The sequence below is a fragment of the Ostrea edulis genome, chromosome 5 (genome assembly GCF_947568905.1).
Source record: "Ostrea edulis chromosome 5, xbOstEdul1.1, whole genome shotgun sequence".
Taxonomy (NCBI): domain Eukaryota; kingdom Metazoa; phylum Mollusca; class Bivalvia; order Ostreida; family Ostreidae; genus Ostrea; species Ostrea edulis.
Genome location: NC_079168.1, coordinates 60,806,686 through 60,825,145, shown reverse-complemented (window position 1 = coordinate 60,825,145; position 18,460 = coordinate 60,806,686). Strand labels below are relative to the sequence as shown.

The 18,460-nt window shown below is 35.5% G+C and overlaps 1 protein-coding gene across 1 annotated transcript in view; it reads left to right on the top strand.

The window, feature by feature from the left end:
• Nucleotides 1–18,460, top strand: part of LOC125649737 (mucosa-associated lymphoid tissue lymphoma translocation protein 1-like) — a 102,810-nt gene that overhangs the window by 75,148 nt on the left and 9,202 nt on the right. Inside the window, exons 16-17 of the mRNA XM_048877457.2 lie at nucleotides 260–417; nucleotides 9,019–9,108. Coding sequence (XP_048733414.2) covers nucleotides 260–417; nucleotides 9,019–9,108 — 248 coding nt within the window. The remainder of the gene's footprint in view (nucleotides 1–259; nucleotides 418–9,018; nucleotides 9,109–18,460) is intronic.

The following is an 18,460-nucleotide window of genomic DNA, read 5'->3' as shown; positions in this document are numbered from 1 at the left end:
GTAACATTGCTGTGTAATCTCAACATTCAAACTTCCAATACACGTCAGTATAATATATTTGTATTCATATATACATATATAATACATATAGTTACATAATAAAACAAAAGAGGTAAATTGAAGGATGTTTAAGTGGCCAAACATGTAAATTCTACATTCTACCACTATCAACTCATCAAAAGCAACACTTGGTAATGTTACATTGAGAGTTAATTTTCATATTGCTGGTAAAATCAGTGTATTTCATTCTGTTTGACAGAGAAACCAGAAAAGAGGCTGATAGAGATTCCAGAGCTTCAGATGGAGTTAGAGATGGAGTTCCAATCTGACTTCTCTAATGTTCTTCATGTCATCACTACCGTCAAAAAGACGGGGATCACTAGCAGTGCTGTGGCCTTCATTCTCAAAATACCATCTGTACGTCTTTAAAACATGTACTTGTAATTTACCAACGCTACTAGCGAAATTCATGTTTAGGTCACCTGAGTCACTCTTGCTGTTGGTCTGTGTCCGTCGTCATCCATTAACAACTTCTTCCCAGAAACTACTTGGCCAATATTGACCAAATTTGGTACGTAGAAACTAGGTGAAGGAGACCGAAAATTTCATGATCCCCCTCTCACCCTAAGGGCCCTTAAAACATATTTGTTATGCAATCCTTTGTCTTTTTAGGCTTTTATATAGAAGAAAGTCCACTAGTAGTGAAAAGGTTACCTGTAGGTGTCCAATAAGTTGACAATTGCTGTCCATTATTTTTAAGAATGGACAGATACTGTCCGTTCTTAAAAATAATGGACAGTAATTGTCAACTTATTGGACACCTACAGGTAAACCCAATAATTTATTAGACATCTACTGGTAGGCTGAAAATAAGAGAAAGACAATACATTTGTCAAAGAGATACAAATTTAATTTTAAATTCCCTACAAGTAAGAATCAACACAGATATCGGAAAAATCACTGAAACACTTAAAAATGATATTTCCCTTTAGTAGAATTCTCTGCTTCAACTCGTAAGGTTCACAATTTTTTAATTCCATTGGCCATTACTATATCGCATCAAAACTTAAATTTGAAAGACATATTTCCATACTGTATTTGAATTTCGCTGGATTCAGAGGCACATTCCGAAACTTCATCACAACGCTTTTTTATGTTTTCTTTATTAGCATATCCTAATTCTGAATTATTATTTTCGCTTTCATCAATAATTTCACTTCACGAGATAGGTGTATTGGGTTCTTTTGGCTGGCGTTAATTATTTCCTCATCCAAATATTCGAAAATATAATGCTTTTCAGATCAAAATTTAGCTTCATAACTTTTTCACACTCCATATCCAGAATATTTGCAATACTTTCACTAAAATCCTTAAATTTTGACTGTGCAATGAAAATGCTCTCCCCATCAGAGGAAGACATGTTGATATGGCTCAGTACTATAGAGTGAGTGAATATAAAACCTGCAGTAGAAGACTACTCACCTGACACTGTCCAATAAGTGAACAAAAGAAACAGACTTCTACGCAAGACTGGTTATATTGTCAGACTATTCAAAATAGCTTTATTCATAATTATCATTGTCAATGGGTTTACCTGAGACTGTCCATTCTAAGAACAAAAGATGTAATGTTTTAAGGATGTTCTCTCCTGGTTTGAATTTTTTCAGAAGTATCAAACTTTTTTGATAAACCATTTTAATTGATACATCTTTATCCGAAAGACATTTAAAACATTAAAAAAGAGTATGTTAGTGTGGACTTTAAAGAATTACAGCCCCTCAAAGTTGCCCCTTTGCTGAAACTTAATTTTTCCTGAAAATTGCCAATTTTCACAAGAAACACACTATAAAACAAATATTAAGGACAGAATAATCTTGGCTTTCTTTTATTTTGTGAAAATTAAGCATAATTGATTATTTCAATAACTTTTACATAAAATATATCACAAATTCTACAAAAAAATCAAGTATTAATCAACATAATTGTATAAAATATCACACAAATTTGAAGACCTATTTCAACAAAAAATTCAACCTAGGGAGAATATCTGTATCAAACTTTTTCTGAAATTACTAATGTAGATTTGAATCATATTTTTGCTTAATTTAAATGAAAAAAATGTGAGGGGTAGTGTGCATTGGAACAAAGATTTGAACCATTTTGTGTCCCCACCCCCCTTCTTACACTGACATACATTCTAAACAATAACAATATACGATTTGTTATAAAATGTGTATTTTTCAATTCATATTTACAAATTCTATATATTTATTTCATTATATGATAAATAATCAGAAAACATAAATAATATATGCATATATACAATACTAATTCATTTATAACTACAGAATGTGTAAAAACATATGCCCCCGCATCAGCATTTTCTAATTTCCATGCAGTGTGACCTTGATCTTTGACCTTCTGACCCCAAAATTGATAGGCATCTTCCCGTCTTTGTATGTATCCATATGTCAAAATTTGGTTTGAATAGAATGCAAAGTATGAGTTATCATCCAGAAACTACTTTTAACAGTCAACTTCCATGTGGCCATGAGGAAGAAATCTGCACTTCCTGGTATGGTTCTTCATATGATGATAGCACAACTCACCCCTCTCACTGTGGTTACCAAATGGATGTAGCTAAAATGCAAACATCGGAACTCAATTTCTATCAATACTGTAAATTCTTAACAATAGAACAGAATATACTATTAGGTTTACCACCAGACTGCTAATACACCAACTTCAACTAACTCCAATTTTTGTCCAGCCAGGGATTATGTTTTAATGCCTTGCCCAACAGAATTTCTTAGGCAAAATGTTATATATGAATTTGTTCGTACATAAATGACTTTTTATGAAATATATGCTAAAATTCTAATCAGGATTTTTTTTTAAATGTGCATTTTCAATACCCTATAAACAAATTTTAACATTATTAAAACTTTTTGACAATTACACTTTGAAGGAATAATTAAAATAACATTTTGATAAAATAATTTAATTTTTAATTTTCCAGAACTGATTAGAAACAAATGATCGATCTAGTAGCCTCCCAAAAAACATATCAGATCTATACATGTATATATAGTCAACAAAATTATCTTTTGTTTTAACTAATTTGTATACGAATGGCGTGCCATAATTCTCTAGATGGGAGAAACCCCCCTTTTCCCTTTGAACTCTTTTTAATGAATTAAATTCACTGTATACTTTGGCGATTTTTTAAAACAATGATATAGATTACTCTTTTTAATCAAAATGATGCTTCAATAATGATACATTGAACGTTAGGAGCGAGATTCGCTCAAGACCGACTAGGCGGGATCGGGAAGATCGCAGATCAATTTAGGTACAGATCTACATAGTTTTTGTAGATTTTATTTTCATAAAAAAATTTCTTGTATATTGAAAAACTTAAAAATTCATTCAATCCTACATCAGCAGCCTCTGATTCGGGTACTACATCGCTAACATCCTTCCATTCCCCCCTCTCGTCTGACACTATGTACAGTACTGTAGTGTGTCACCATGTGCGTGGTTGTGCCTGCTTGTCTGTAATTTTCTTTGTCTGCCACTCACTTGTGAGATTATCGGATGCAGACTGATCTATAACTGCGTTTTACTTCTAACGAATCGCCCATGTATGTTTCTGGACTGCTTTAGAATAGACTAAATGCGACATTGTACAGTGTGCGTCTTCGAGCTCGAGTTTGTTTACAATCGTAACGTCATCATGAATGTCGTAAAATGAGAAAATAAGTAAAAAATTGTCATGTTTTAATTAATTTTTCTTAGTTTATTAACATTACTTACAAATAAAAACAGATATTAATGTTCTTCTATGTGCATACGAAATAAAACACACCCATCCCCATAGTTACGACTTTAAAAAGTATGGAGACTCACTCGCGGTAAAAGTACCACGAGAGTACACCCTTAAGTAGGATCAGTTCTTTCTCTCACAGAATGGACAGTTTTTGGCTTATATCCTTTACTTAATATTATTTGGGATAAAACTGTAAAATTCATGCATTTCTTTTAAAAACTTCTTCTTTACTCCTGGGTATCTAGCAGAGAAAGTGAGGACATAGTAATGATAAGCAAGGAAGCTTCTACCAAAATTGTAAATTTCATGACCCCCGGGGTAGGGGTTCTGACTCCAGGGTGGGGCTAAACTTGGTACAGTCAAACCTGTATTAAGAGACCGTCCAACGGAGAATGGAAAAAAGGTCATATATGACAGGTGGTCTCTTAATACAGGTTGCCTATTTTCCGCAGTTAATGGATAAAATTTCGTAAATAATTTGTATAAGGGCTATTCCAGAAATAAATATATGGGGGGGTCGGGAGGCACCTTTTGTATATACCAAGCACCCATAAAAAAAAATAAAAAATTACCCCATGACCCATCAAATTAATAAACTCATTTTACAATGACCCATCTAATAAAAAAAAAACTAACCAGACCCACCACAAAAATATTTTTAAAAATGAAAACGGTACAAATCTCGCGAGGTTTTCGGGACAAACATTCTAGTCAATGACGCGGTAATGCCTGTGCGACATTGTATCACAGTAGTTCTAAAGAAACGATGTCACATCAACAATCAAAGGCATCTATGGCGGGAATGTTGGAAAGATTGGGAGTCCAAACGATGCTATTATCATGAAATGGGTATGGATATGTTTTTCCACGAATCGTTCGTCTTCTTGGAGCCCGCGCCCGGAGGCCTCTATATCACCATCACACCGACTGATAAATATAACACATCGGTACCCTCGTATAAATCAACTAAGGTTTGCCTATTTTTATTAGAAAACGGAATACCTATTGGTTTCAAAATATTCCCAAAATCGATGCACTGTAAACTGTAATAATCTACAGAACAGAGTTCGCCGCCATCACGTCCAAAGGGACCCTACTAAACGCGCCTCTAATTTGAAGAGTGCCGTAATGGAAAGTTATGCGCTGCAAAGAGCGACAACTCGAATAGTTCTATGTTACTTCCGATTTCCGATTTCGAAAGCACGTTTTCAATTTTCCCTCCGACGTTTTGTAACCAACACGACAAGAGCGATAATAAAAATATTCTGAAAACTCAACACCCACGTGGCACAAAATAAAACAATAGAAACTACCCACTACCCATAATAAATATTTTTTTAACAGTCCAACCACGGACCAATTAAAATATGAAAAAATACGACCACCCACACAAAAAAATATCATTTGCCGCCCGACCCCCCCATTTGATCATTTCTGGAACAGCCCTAATGGAGAAAATGACTACATGTATTTGGAATTTATCATTAAGAATATCAAGTACGATTTTAATAGTTGTAAAATAAAATTAATAATACACTGTTGTTAAAAATCTAGAATATGATGTGTTGTATCATAATTTTTTATTCATCAAAAATTACATTTTTAATCTATTTAAGAATGATAAACTTTGCATGCATTTCATATTACACATTTACATGAGATTTAAAAATTATTTATGAACTGCATGTAAATTTTCTAAAACTTATAAACACTTTGTTGTAAAGGGTATTTATGTATAGCCTACTTGTACAGTGTAACTAAAAAATGCAATGTTTGTGGTAAGAAAGCAAATGGTGAAGTGTTGCGTCTCCTTTTGTACAATACATGCTGGAAATGTTATTCAATTTGAGAAACATTAAATAAATTACAATATCCATTGTACATGCACAGCAAATCTTTTAAGCTTAGAACTAATGCAGGCAACTTTCTTGAACTCGGACGTGTCAAATACTCGGGACATGTCGAAGTGAGCCGCTAGTTTGGGTCATTATTCTGGAAACCTCTAGTATCTCATGCAGGAAAAACGGCGAATACTCCGTTTAAAATTTCAGTCCTAAGCACAATATTTATCTGATTTATATCACAATGGGGCAAATTTTTACTCTGTTGAACATAATGGTATAACAAGTGGTAGATTTTCATTTCCGATCTAGCCTACCCGGCACTTCTTAAAGTTTGTCGAAATTCATACCTTCAAATACACCGGCCTTGATTCCCTGATCCTTGATTTTGTTAAATAAACATCAACTCAGGTTTTATTAATTAACCACACCCGACACTGCATGTTGACAGCTTAGGTATAATAATTTATTCAGAGGGCCGACTAAACAAGATCATCGCCAAACTGTGCGTATCAAAACGAAAGTGTTAGGGGCGATAATTCCCAGAATAGTCGTGCGTTTGAAAACGAAAGTGTTAGGGGTGATAATTCCCAGAATAGTCGGTTCAACTGAAATCGAAAGTAGTAATCACGTTGTATTCGAAAAATGTACAGTCGTTAAATAGAGGTAAAATTTCATGAAAATATACGAAAAGGTTGTAAAAATCATGGTCGTTGGTTGCGTCAGACAGGTGGTCGTTTAATACAGGTACAATATATAGAGTAACGTCTTGGGGGGAACTTTTTATGGTCACATACGACAGTGAGTCGCTTAATACAGTGGGTCGCTATGGCAGTTTTGAGTGTATATAGTGTTTATGTGTAAAACACTTAAATAACATCTTTAGTGCTATTGACACTAAATTGAAACTGAATGGATATTTGGAAAGAGCAGATAGTCCTCTACTAAAATCACCATATCATACATATGGACTACCCATAGGACGAAGATGTTCCCTATCGAAATTGGGGTCCAAAGGTCAAGCGCACTCGACATCGAAGTAGCAATATGGTTTCCGGGCTCTAAAGTGTTATCCTTTTCACCTACAGTCACCATATCATACATAAATTATGGACTACCCATGGGACGAAGATGTTCTCTATCGAATTTAGGGTCAAAGGTCAAGCGCACTGGACATCGGTTTCCGGGCTCTAAAACGTTATCCTTTCCACCTACAAATCACCATATCAAACATATGGACTACCCATGTGACAACACCCTTTGGGAGGTAGGGGTAAGCGTGGGGTATTCTTAGTGAGCATTGCTCACAGTACCTCTTGTTAAACAAGGAATTTAAGAATATTTTTAATAAAGAAATTAAGGAAGGGGATTAGAATGTTCAAAACCAGGTTTTCTCAGAAGCAGATGGTGTTTGGTACCGTTGTAATTCTCTCAGTAACCTGAAAAACAATATGCATATCATGAAAAATTGTTTTAGAAAAAAAATTAAACACCACCTTAAATATCCTGGTTTATGCGATTGGTTTTCGTCCGTCATGCGTTAACAATTGAACATTTTAAACTTCTTAATAACTACCAGTCCAATTTTTTTTAAATTTGGTATGAAGCTTCATTGGGACAAGGGGAACATAAATTGTAAATTTCAGGATTCCTGGGGCCTTAGGGGCGGGGCAAAAACTGCCCAAAATTGACCAATTTTCAAAAATCTTCTTCGCAAGAACCACACACATAAGAAAGACTAAATGCATTGTAATGTGGAGCAGGAAGGCCTCTACCAAAATTGTAAATTTCATGATCCCCGGGGTAGGGGTTCTGACACCAGGGCGGGGCAAACTTGTTATATAGTGTTTATGTGTAAAACACTTAAATAACATCTTCTTCAGTGCTTTTGATACTAAATTGAAACTAAATGGATAGAGCAGGTAGTCTTTTACCAAAATTGTAAATTTGATTTTCCCCAGAGTAAGGGTTTTGACCCCAAGGTGGGGCCAAAATTAGTATATATAGTATTTATGTGTAAGTTTGCTGATTTTAATTGTATAAAATCGAAATGCATACTTAGAAATAGCAGAAAAGGATGTACAAAAAAGGGTGAATTTCACAACCCAGGGTTATGACTTTAGGATGAGTCCAAATTAGTCATATATTTTGATGTTTTTATGTTAATGCACCTATAATTTAAAGCCTCTCATCAGTGTATGCACTTTTGAGGGCAGTGAAGTTTTAAGAACACATCTTGTTATATACTGTTGCTGAACATTAGAATTTAGCTTAGATGTTCAGAACAGGAAATTTTTTCTAGATTTTATATCCCATGGAAGCAGTGATACTTTTTCACTAGTATCCAGGTGACCGATAAGGCCTGTGGGCCTCTTGTTTTACTCACGGCCAATAGATAATTTGAAGATATAAACGGCCTTATTTAGACACTTTAAAAATTACCCATGGAATATAGATTTTGATTTAAATAATATTTTGTTAGTATTTTGTAAGAGAATTATGCTGCAGATATTATGAATAAAATTTTATCCTCCGTGTGACACCGTGAAAACACACTGGAGGGCTCTCAGATTCAAGGCTGGTGTGGAAATCGCAACTTTAAAGGCACTGACTTTTTTCTAGAGCCTTAGGAGCGGGGCAGAAACTGCCCAAAATTGACCAATTTTCAAAAATCTTCTTCTCAAGAACCCTTTTGTAAGAAAAACTAAATGCACAGTGATGTAGAGCAGGAAGGCCTCTACCAAAATTGTAAATTTCATGATCTCTGGGGTAGGGGTTTTGAATCCAGGGCAGGCCAAACTTAATATATAGTGTTAATGTGTAAAACACTTAAATAACATCTTTAGTGCTATTGATACTAAATTGAAACTAAATGGATATCTAGAAAGACCAGGTAGTTTTTTTTTTTACCTTAATTGTAAATTTGATGATCCCCAGAGTAGGGGTTCTGACCCCAGGGTGGGGCCAAACTTAGTATTTAGTATTTATGTGTAAGTTTGCTGATACTGTATAAAATCTAAATGCATACTTAGGAATAGAGGAAAAGGATGTACAAAAAATGGTGAATTTCACAACCCAAGGTTTTGACTCTATGATGGGTCCAAATTAGTCGTATCTTTTGATGTTTTAATGTTAATGCATCTATTATATTCTATAAAGCCTTTCATCAGTGTATGCCCTTTTGTGGGCAGTGAAGTTTTAAGAACACACCTTGTTTTATTCTATTCTAGATTTCATAGCCCTTGGGAGTAGTGATACTTTTTCACTAGTACTCAGGTGACCAATAAGGCCTGTGGGCCTCTTGTTAATAAAGTTGTTGAGTAGACGGTATCATTTTTCATTTTCTAGGCTGTATCCTTGAAAGAAATGAATCCAAAAGTGACTTCAAATAATCCTACTCGCACTAAAAGCACCCTGCAGGAAATACAGAAATTAACAGTATGTACTACAGATAAGATAAGATAAGATAAATTTATTCCAATTTTGGGCCCAGAGGGCATAACAGTAAAACATTTTATAAAGAAGGAAATTCAAAAAAGGAAGAAAGTTTACAACATTAACTACAGGTTACATAGACTGCAAACTGCGTGTGGATGCAGCATGTTGGGGAAACAAGTACAAACATATATGAATTGCTAATCATGTATATATACAAGTGGATGGACAGTATCAGTATTATACCAATATATGAATTATAAACTATAATGATTTTTGCAGTTTTAAAGCATCACTTCTTTTTCTGAAAGTTTGCACTAAATATTCGCTCAATTTGACAATTACTGGTTTGTCTTCATTAATCATCAACCAAGTAAATTTGTCCTTATTTGTTAGATAGATAAAATTTTTGTTGAGCTTGTATATATATACCATTGAAAAACATATTTCTCTCTTCAACATAGAATGGACAATCAGTAAGGAAATGAAATTCATCTTCAACACAATTAAGGTTACATAATTCACATATTCTTTTGTTTCTTTCTAAAGAAATCTGATGGCCAGAATTGGTTTTTGTAAATTCATATCTTCCTCTTTCAATTCGAAGGTCATGTGCACTAATTCGAAATCTACATAGAGTTTTTCTTAATTCTAGGGATTCTAAAAATATATAACTTTCCATAGTAAAGTTTTCTTTATACGAAAAATATGTTGTGAGTTTTCCTGATTTCTGACCCTCTTCACGTACCGGTAGTTTTGACCAGTAAAGTAAAAATTGTTTCCGTACCTGATTCTTCATTTGTTTTTTGAAAAATGAGAATTTGAGATTTTTACAATTGGGTACCAAAATGCCCATTTTTTCCTTAAAATAATTAACGTTTTTGTACCAACAATTTATATTATATGAATTCAGATTGATATTCTCTGTATAAGCACTGTATAACAGGGATGATTCTGGGCAATTCTCAAGTCTATGCCAATATAGTAAAATACTTTGGATTATAGAGCAGAACATAGGATATCTACCCAATTCAGAGATTATTGCAATATTAGTACTTCTTTTACCGGCACCCAGTAGATGTTTACAAAACTTAATATTCAGGTTTTCTACCTCCCAATTTTTAAAGATATCATATAAATCTCTGTCTTTTTCCAACATGCGTGTTGAAAGTGTTCCCCATATCTCGCAGCCATGCAAGGCGATGGGTTTTACCATATGGTCAAAAAGATGCAAAAATGTTTTAATTGGTGGATCGATAGATTTGATGTCTTTATAAAGTTTGAATGAGGCCTTAAGAGCTTTATTGTATAGATCAGATTTTGCTTCCTTGAATGAACCACAGGAGGATAATATTACTCCTAGATATTTATATTTGTTAGTACATTCAATACATATGAATTCAAATATGTTGAAACCTTTCCAAATGTACTTTTCATTTCTCAATTCTGTATACTTTCTTCATTTTTCATACCAATTACTGTATAGGGAATTATTTTCACAGGTTGGAATTTTCACAATTTTCTCTTTTCTGACACATTCGCGGTTTGATGAATTTGCGGATTTGTATATAATAAGAGTTACATCCCTTGACTGTAGTATAGAACTTCTCAAAAAAATATTCTGTCCAGATAACTCATAATACGTCAGTGAAATGTATTCAGTCCCTAAACTTTACTTAGGGGGTTTTAAATAGCGTATTCAGTAGATTAATTTACTTATTTGAAACCATGGCTAACTGGCTGAAACACAGAAAAATTAATTTCAAACCCCCTCCATTGAATTTGCTCCCTGATCTGCAACAATGTTCCAATTACGAGGAAGTGTGTACATTTGCTACTGCTATTGAAATTGTGAACTATATTCAGCGTTCTGCTCACTCGGCATCGGACAAGGCCCCTGGTCTAGTACTTCCAAAAACTGTTTATGGCCAGTAGTGAAACAATTGTCGCCGACAATCGATTGTCGATCGTTTTTGGCTCTTCGATTCTGATTATTGATTCTATTTTTCATAATCAATTGTCGCCTGTACACTAATTAATATTTAATCTGAGATTCATCTCACTGTTAATCCCGCTTTTATATTGAGACGTGTGCGAGGGAAAGTCAGAGTGGACTCCACATTGAAAAGTGGGAATTCAGTGACACCAGCTAGTGTGTATGCTGCCTAAATCCATACAACTAAATAGAAATAACCCCAAAAATAATAAACATTTAGTAACTACAGTCAACTCTCGATAAACCGCCACCTTTTGTTCTTTTGAATTTATGGCGTTATAACGAATTTGGCGATGAATTGAATTTCCGCCATCTTGGGGAGAAAGAGTTACTTTTCTTGTATATGTAAGAGTTATCTTTCCTTTAACGTACAAATTATTGATAAACCATGTCCAGTGTAGGTATTTAGCGCAATGCATGGCTGTTTCCTGGTACATGTTGGTGAGCCTCCATTAACTGGACGAAGATCAATGAGTATTTCACCCTTTGCAGTCAAAATATCACCCATTGTCCTCCTTTTTATGGACTTTTCCCATAAAACAGTAGAATAATTGGAGATTTTCTTTTGTGTACATTTCGGATGGTTTCCGTGGTATTGTAATGATTCCGGATATTTGAGGTACGACCATGCAGAGTTCTCAATTAGTCACTTTACATCACGTGATTTCATTTGTGTATAAATACTGAGACTCCACAGTCGTCTGTGTCATTCAGATAGAAGACCCAGCCAAGTTGAGAGGACGAAATTATGTGTACTAATAAAGTATTCATAGTAAACAATTCCTCGCCTGTTCTTACAGTTAGAGAGTGAATTTGGAAGGCCATCAGAAGTCTGGCCTGCCACGAAGAGGTTGACCTCCAGTAAAGAGGCTAGCCATAGTTCGTTTTTGGTGTCGTCCGCATTGGCTGAACAGACCGTCGTCCAGGCCGCTATACTCATTGTCCGTCCTGAATAAGGCATCTTACAGTGATTGTAGTGGTTGAAGGGCTACCACATATACTGTCCGTCCTGAATAAGGCATCCTACAGTATATGGGGTAATCCGAGGGCTACTGGGCTCTACATTTTGTTAAGTTAGCACTACCAGTTTATCGTTGCTTGCCTCTGATTGATATAGTGATTCTCTGTTTGATTATAATTAACCTAGATAAGGTTAGGACATATTTGTATATGGCAGTCCACTAAAATCATACCAATTAGTTTAAATTAGTTATTGTTGAATACCCCAAACCCTGGAATAGACCAGGCACGATCCCAGAATTTAATGTAAATACGTGACAGTATGTAATAATTTACTTGTTTTCTTAGAAATTCAACAGAAACCTCTTTTGTGGCGAAGCCATAGCAAACTGAAATATTTTTCAATGAGGTAAAAACAACAAGACTTTAGTTCATATTGAGGAATTATCTTGTTTATTTAATACTGGGTACCTTCTGCCCGCATCACTGATCATGTGCAGCCATGGTGGTTTATTGAGATAATTAACACTTTGATATAGACTTTTGCACTAAAAATACCGTGGCAAATGGCGATAGCAAGGCGTTTTAACAAGAATTTTAAGTTATAGGAAAAATGTTCTCAGAAAAATACGGCGTTATAACGAAAATGGCGATGAATTGAGTGACGATAATTCGAGAATTAACTGTACATGTAAATACCGATTAATAAAAGAATTGGCTTCATGGCTATGACCTGGCCTCAGGTATGTTGAATTTAACTAGAGGAGCTATTCTGCTAAAATTAAACTTTAATATACAGCACAACCAGCTGCAAGACATTCAACCTGCTGCCTGAATTAAATAGTTGACCTTGACCTAATATCGAACAACCAGTAGTTATGTCGAAACTTAGCTGGCTGCCCTGTAATCCCTCATAGGCTGCTTAGCAGCTGGATTAACAAGAGTGATTAAAGTTTAATTTGCGGGGGAGACAATAAATATTAATTGTAATCAATATTAATTGTAATCAGAAACGGGATGCAAATTTACATATATGGTGGAAAGGGTCGCATGCAAATTTTTTGTGGGGAACTAGGGAGGCGGCCAGTGTGCCAGTTTGACTACCAAAGTAGGGGCAACACTATATGGACATAGGTGCCCGAACCTGAATGGGTGACCACGTTCTAAGGGAGGTAGAGATCTCTGCGCATCTCACCTGTCTCTTGCGTGCTACCTGATATAATTAACAACTGCGGAGCAAGCTGTAGACCATCCTACAGTTGTCGCAACATGCACCAGCCTGTAGCATCCCCTCCCTTAATACATGTAGGAGGTGGATGTGGCCCCATCTATGAACTACACTGTAACTGAGAGTCCCACGAATTAAACTTTAGCAACTTATTTCAAGAAATTACCATTTTCTATGAATATCCACTGACCCTTGACCTACTTTAGTGGTCATCTGGAGGGTACACGTGAAATACCTGCCCCCTGCTTTAGTAGCAGGTGGGAGAAGAGCCAGTTTTGGTGCAGAATTAGTGATCAACTACCCCAACACACTCCCCAGTCTGCCACAGACAATGGAACAATCTCCCCAACTACAAATTTAATATTTCCTTTCTTCTTTTTTTTCTTCTTTTCTTTTTTCTTTTTTTTTTTCTTTTTCACCATGCATGTTTGAAATTGGAGGCACTTAATCTTGAAAACTTCATAAACCAGGGAGTAAAAGGCGAAATTTAAATAGTGAAAGCCAGGCAAGGGAAACTATTGGGCCTCTGAGGGAAATGTGTTGGGGTTTTATCATGGGCTAGGAAAGATGCAACCTTGCCTGAGGATTATTGATAAAAAAAAAAAAAACTTGGTGACAAGCTAGATAAATGAGAGGTATCCTGACGGTAACAACTGAATCCTGAGACTTAAATTGTTACCTCCCCTGCGGGATGGGCGACACGCACCCTCGTCGTCACCCAGGCCCCCTCCAGGCACGAGGGGAGGATAACAGAATATGGCACAATTCTAAATCAATCAATTTCAACAATTCCTAAGATTTAACAATAAACTGTAATGGATCAAACTTTTTAGACTGGAAATTCCTAATAAATTCGTCAAATTAATCCAAATGTTCAAAGCCATGCAAGAAATACTCCAAACTCAGCTAAGAATTAGAATTAAAAACCTATTGCTTGAACCAAAATACAAAATTACCCAGCCCATCAACACTCCTAAGCCTATACCCCCAAAGCACGCCTCCTCGAAACAAGTCCTGAGCAGAAGAGAGCGAGCATCTCGAGATCCCCATTTTATACTAAAACATGATGTAAAGGTTAGAAAACGTTGGAAACGTTGAATAACAAAACATGACACTTCCTGACGTGGTTTCTTGACTGCTGGAACCATACAAACTCCAAAAATGCCTATTGAATGAATTATGAAAAAAGTCAATGCCAAATACATCTGAGACAAAATCAGTCAATTATTTACAAGAAATAGAATAGATAGTGTGATTGACTTCAAAATGAACCAAACAATATAACTATTCTGATCAGGCTTGACATTCAAATAAACAACGACAAACCAATCAGCAATCTACAAGTCCAAAATTAGATTGAAATTGTCGAGAAATATCGGAAACAAAAAATGATATGGATCTAGGGTCTTTCTGCTATGGAAGGTGCTTAAGATCCAAAGAATCACAAGTAAGGTGAAAATGTCATGCGACTCAGACACAGAGGCTGGTTCTAGCACAAACCTGAAACGTGTTCACGAAATAGCATATATCGCTCCACATCACTTACGCTATCAGAATCATCTGTAAACTTTATAAAATAAAAAGAAGCAAATTGCTGAAATAGCAAGTCAATAATGTGTAATTAATTGCATAGGGACTGTTAATAATAGATCAAGTGCTACAGTACACGACACGAGTTTTATACACCCCACCGTGGAAAATCCACGGAGATACACCGTGTCCTCCGTGTTCCATGGTGTGTGTTATTTGCGAATACACACAGCTGCTAAGAGCTTTGTTCTGGCCACGGGCACCTTGCGGGAGATGTGAAAATGTGCCGCAGGCCAAATAATCAAGATAAGGGTGGAATTGTAAGAAAAGAAAAAATGTCAATAATTTCCCCCCTGATACTTATATTGTTTTTCAGCATATTGAGCCGATTCCAACGATACCAAACACTACATATTATGTTTTTAAGAAAACCTGGTTTTGAATTTTTTTCTTTTAATCTTCTTTCTTCATTAAAATATTCTTAAATTCTATGTTTAAATAATGCGTACTTGCAGGCAATTCCTGTTTTGAATGCGAATTAGTATATTCAGTAAATGAAAAACATACATGTGCAACATGTGATAGGGATATTTAATAATTACCGATGTGCTCTCTCTCTCTCTCTCTCTCTCTCTCTCTCTCTCTCTCTCTGACAAATGCGCTGTTTAACATAATTACCTCCATCATAGTGTGTTGATATGCATCTTGACAAATCTTGATCCAATATAGAAATTAGAGCATTGTCGATGATTAACAAATTGGAATTAATTTATTACGTAATTAATAGAAGCGAAAATACAAATCATCGAATGATTTATTTTTAAAATCCCGAGTTAATTACATTTGACCGAGACTTATGTTCGATGTACTTTTATAGAGGTTTTCATTTAAAAAAAATGTTCATCGGGAGTGTCTGGATAATGCAATGATTTTTGTATAATAAGTATATACCATGCAAATTCCTAGGGTCTTGTCACAGTATAACTAAATTACGGTTAACTAGTTTGGGTTTTGACTTCTCATGAAAAGTGTGAAATATATTGGGTCGGCGCGATATCAGTTCTAGTCTAAGATCACGGGTATCTTGCGCCGACCCAATATATTTCACACTTTCCGCAAGAAGCTAAGCACTTCTGTTGATTTCAAATACACGGATTAGCTGACCCCCATTGTTCTACTGAGGCGAAAACCCCTTCGAATTTGCAAGGAATGTACAAGTTATACACAGGTCATTGTTATAGTCATACATCATAGTACCGCTAACCCGACAAACATTTTTTTTATTTTGAATAAGTTATTGAATGACGAAGTATGACCAAACTGCAGATTGGACTTTATAGAGCCCCGTGCTAACATTACTTATATTTTTCAATGTATCAGAAGGGGTATGTTGCCGGTTAAGTTGTGTAAATTTCTTGATAAGCAATAAAATAACAACAAAAATGGTGCTTAAATTGTCCGATTACGAAAACCTTTCAAGTTTTCAAAGTACACCCTCTCCGATTCTACGTGCTTGTAATCAATATCCAAGGATGTAAATCCTCGGTGTCAAATGCAACTACTTCATGAAAAAAACAACTAATATACATATAAACAGAAATGACTTAACGATTATTTGCTTTTGTTCATATACGCTATCGATTATTAAAATCTTCAATTTAATCTTTAGATGCATTAGATAATGAGAGAGAGAGAGAGAGAGAGAGAGAGAGAGAGAGAGCATTGGTAATCATTGATTATAATATTCATGAATGTATGCAGATACGGGAAGTTTAATACGTTCAGTATAAATCTTGAAAGTACAATTTCTTTCTGATTAATTATCCATCTCCTTTCATTCTGATTTTTTTTTTATTTCCCATTTTGTTTTCTTTACATGTTAAATTTTTCGGCTGGTCCGGGTTAGGACTAATGAATAAGTCCCCCCCCCCCCCCCCCCCCCCCTAAAACGATGTTACGTGCTTAGCTGTCTATCTCCCTCTCAGTCAAAAATAAAATAAATAAATGCTATATATACTGCAACATCATTGGATTTACTGGATAATTCTTCGATTGGACCTTCATAATACATGTTAATGCGAGCGGACTATCTAGGCTTTTTTTCCATCTTCGCTAGCCGAGATTATTCGTCCACGAAGGCACAGTTGACTCAAAACCCATTGCTAGCGGAGATTAGATGAATTTTACCCCCGTATTATGTTATAACTGACCAAAACCTAGTACGTTTGTTTTACAACTTTCATTCAGAAGACGCGCAAGTTATTGAGTTACTGAATAAACGAGAAAACGTCTGCATTTTTATTTCAATCGTTGTCAACTCTTTACTTTGTGATATTTCAAGACTACATGTACTCAATTCAATTTATTGGATCTCATCACCATTATGCAATGGTATACAAAAATATAAAGACAAAAAGCTGTTATATATACATTTAGTAAATAATACATGCGCGTAATAAAGTATTTATCAAGTTAGGAAAAAAAAATAAAAAAAAAAAAAAAAACGTGTTATTATTAATGTGAAGTATGGGTATTCTAGGTAGGGGAGCACATTTTATTTTATTATTTTCTTAATGAAAGTACGGAGTTTTCTAAAGGTTTGTTTAAAAGTAAAGATATTTTTAATATTTATTTGTTTAGGTGATAAAAATTTGATTCTTTACTCACATTGCTTCACAGTTGAGTATATAATGAAATTCATATCCAATGTAAACATGTACTTGTATATAGCTGACCTTAATCACATATTCCTAATTACAATGAAAATTTTACGTAAAAATAAACTATTGCTTATGGTACACATTTCTTTGAACTGCTGTTTATCAAATTGAAATTACTGGCATGTGATTGTCGTTGTTCATGACCCTTCTTTTATTTGGTGAAATTGTGCTGCACGTGCCGTGAAACAATGTACCGACGAGTGGTAGGAATAACACAGGTGTTTATATACAGGATGTCGAGAATTTGGGCGTTTCATAAAAAGGTGTGAACGTCTGCAGGGAAGTCTACATACGGATATGTACCGAAAACACCAACGTATCATTAAACAACAATTACAAGAATTGAATGATTTATAGCTAATTTCTAAAGGGGGGGGGGGGGGGGGGCATGCATGCTGGCCAAGCGAAAAGGTTTTTTGGGTGAATCATTTCGGAAATTATTTCTTTGTTTGATCACACGGAGGTACACGGTGGCATCGACGGGGGTACAGGTGACATCCACGGAGATGCGCGGTGGCATCCACGGAGATCCTCCGTGGACTTCAATGTCTAGCTCGCGTGGAAAAATAGGACTTCAAAGGTGCCGACAATTTTAAAGGTCCACCGTGTTTGGGGCAAATTTGTTCCACCGTGTTGCGTGGAACACGCATAAAACTCGTGTCGTGTACTGTATGAAGTTAATAACTCTGCATAAATTGACACCTGTGAGGTCCTTGGTACCTACAATTGTAATCATGATGTAGTGAAACCCGTAAACCACTGTGGCTGTGAAAAGCATTACATTGCACACCCTGAAACTTTTGGGCCCAATAATGCCTAGCAAGTAAACCTGACGAGATAACCGTAGTGGTTGGCCGCATTGCAAATTGAACCTCGTGGTAGGTTGAGGTCCGAGCCCCTGGTCTATGCTGTGCCGCCATT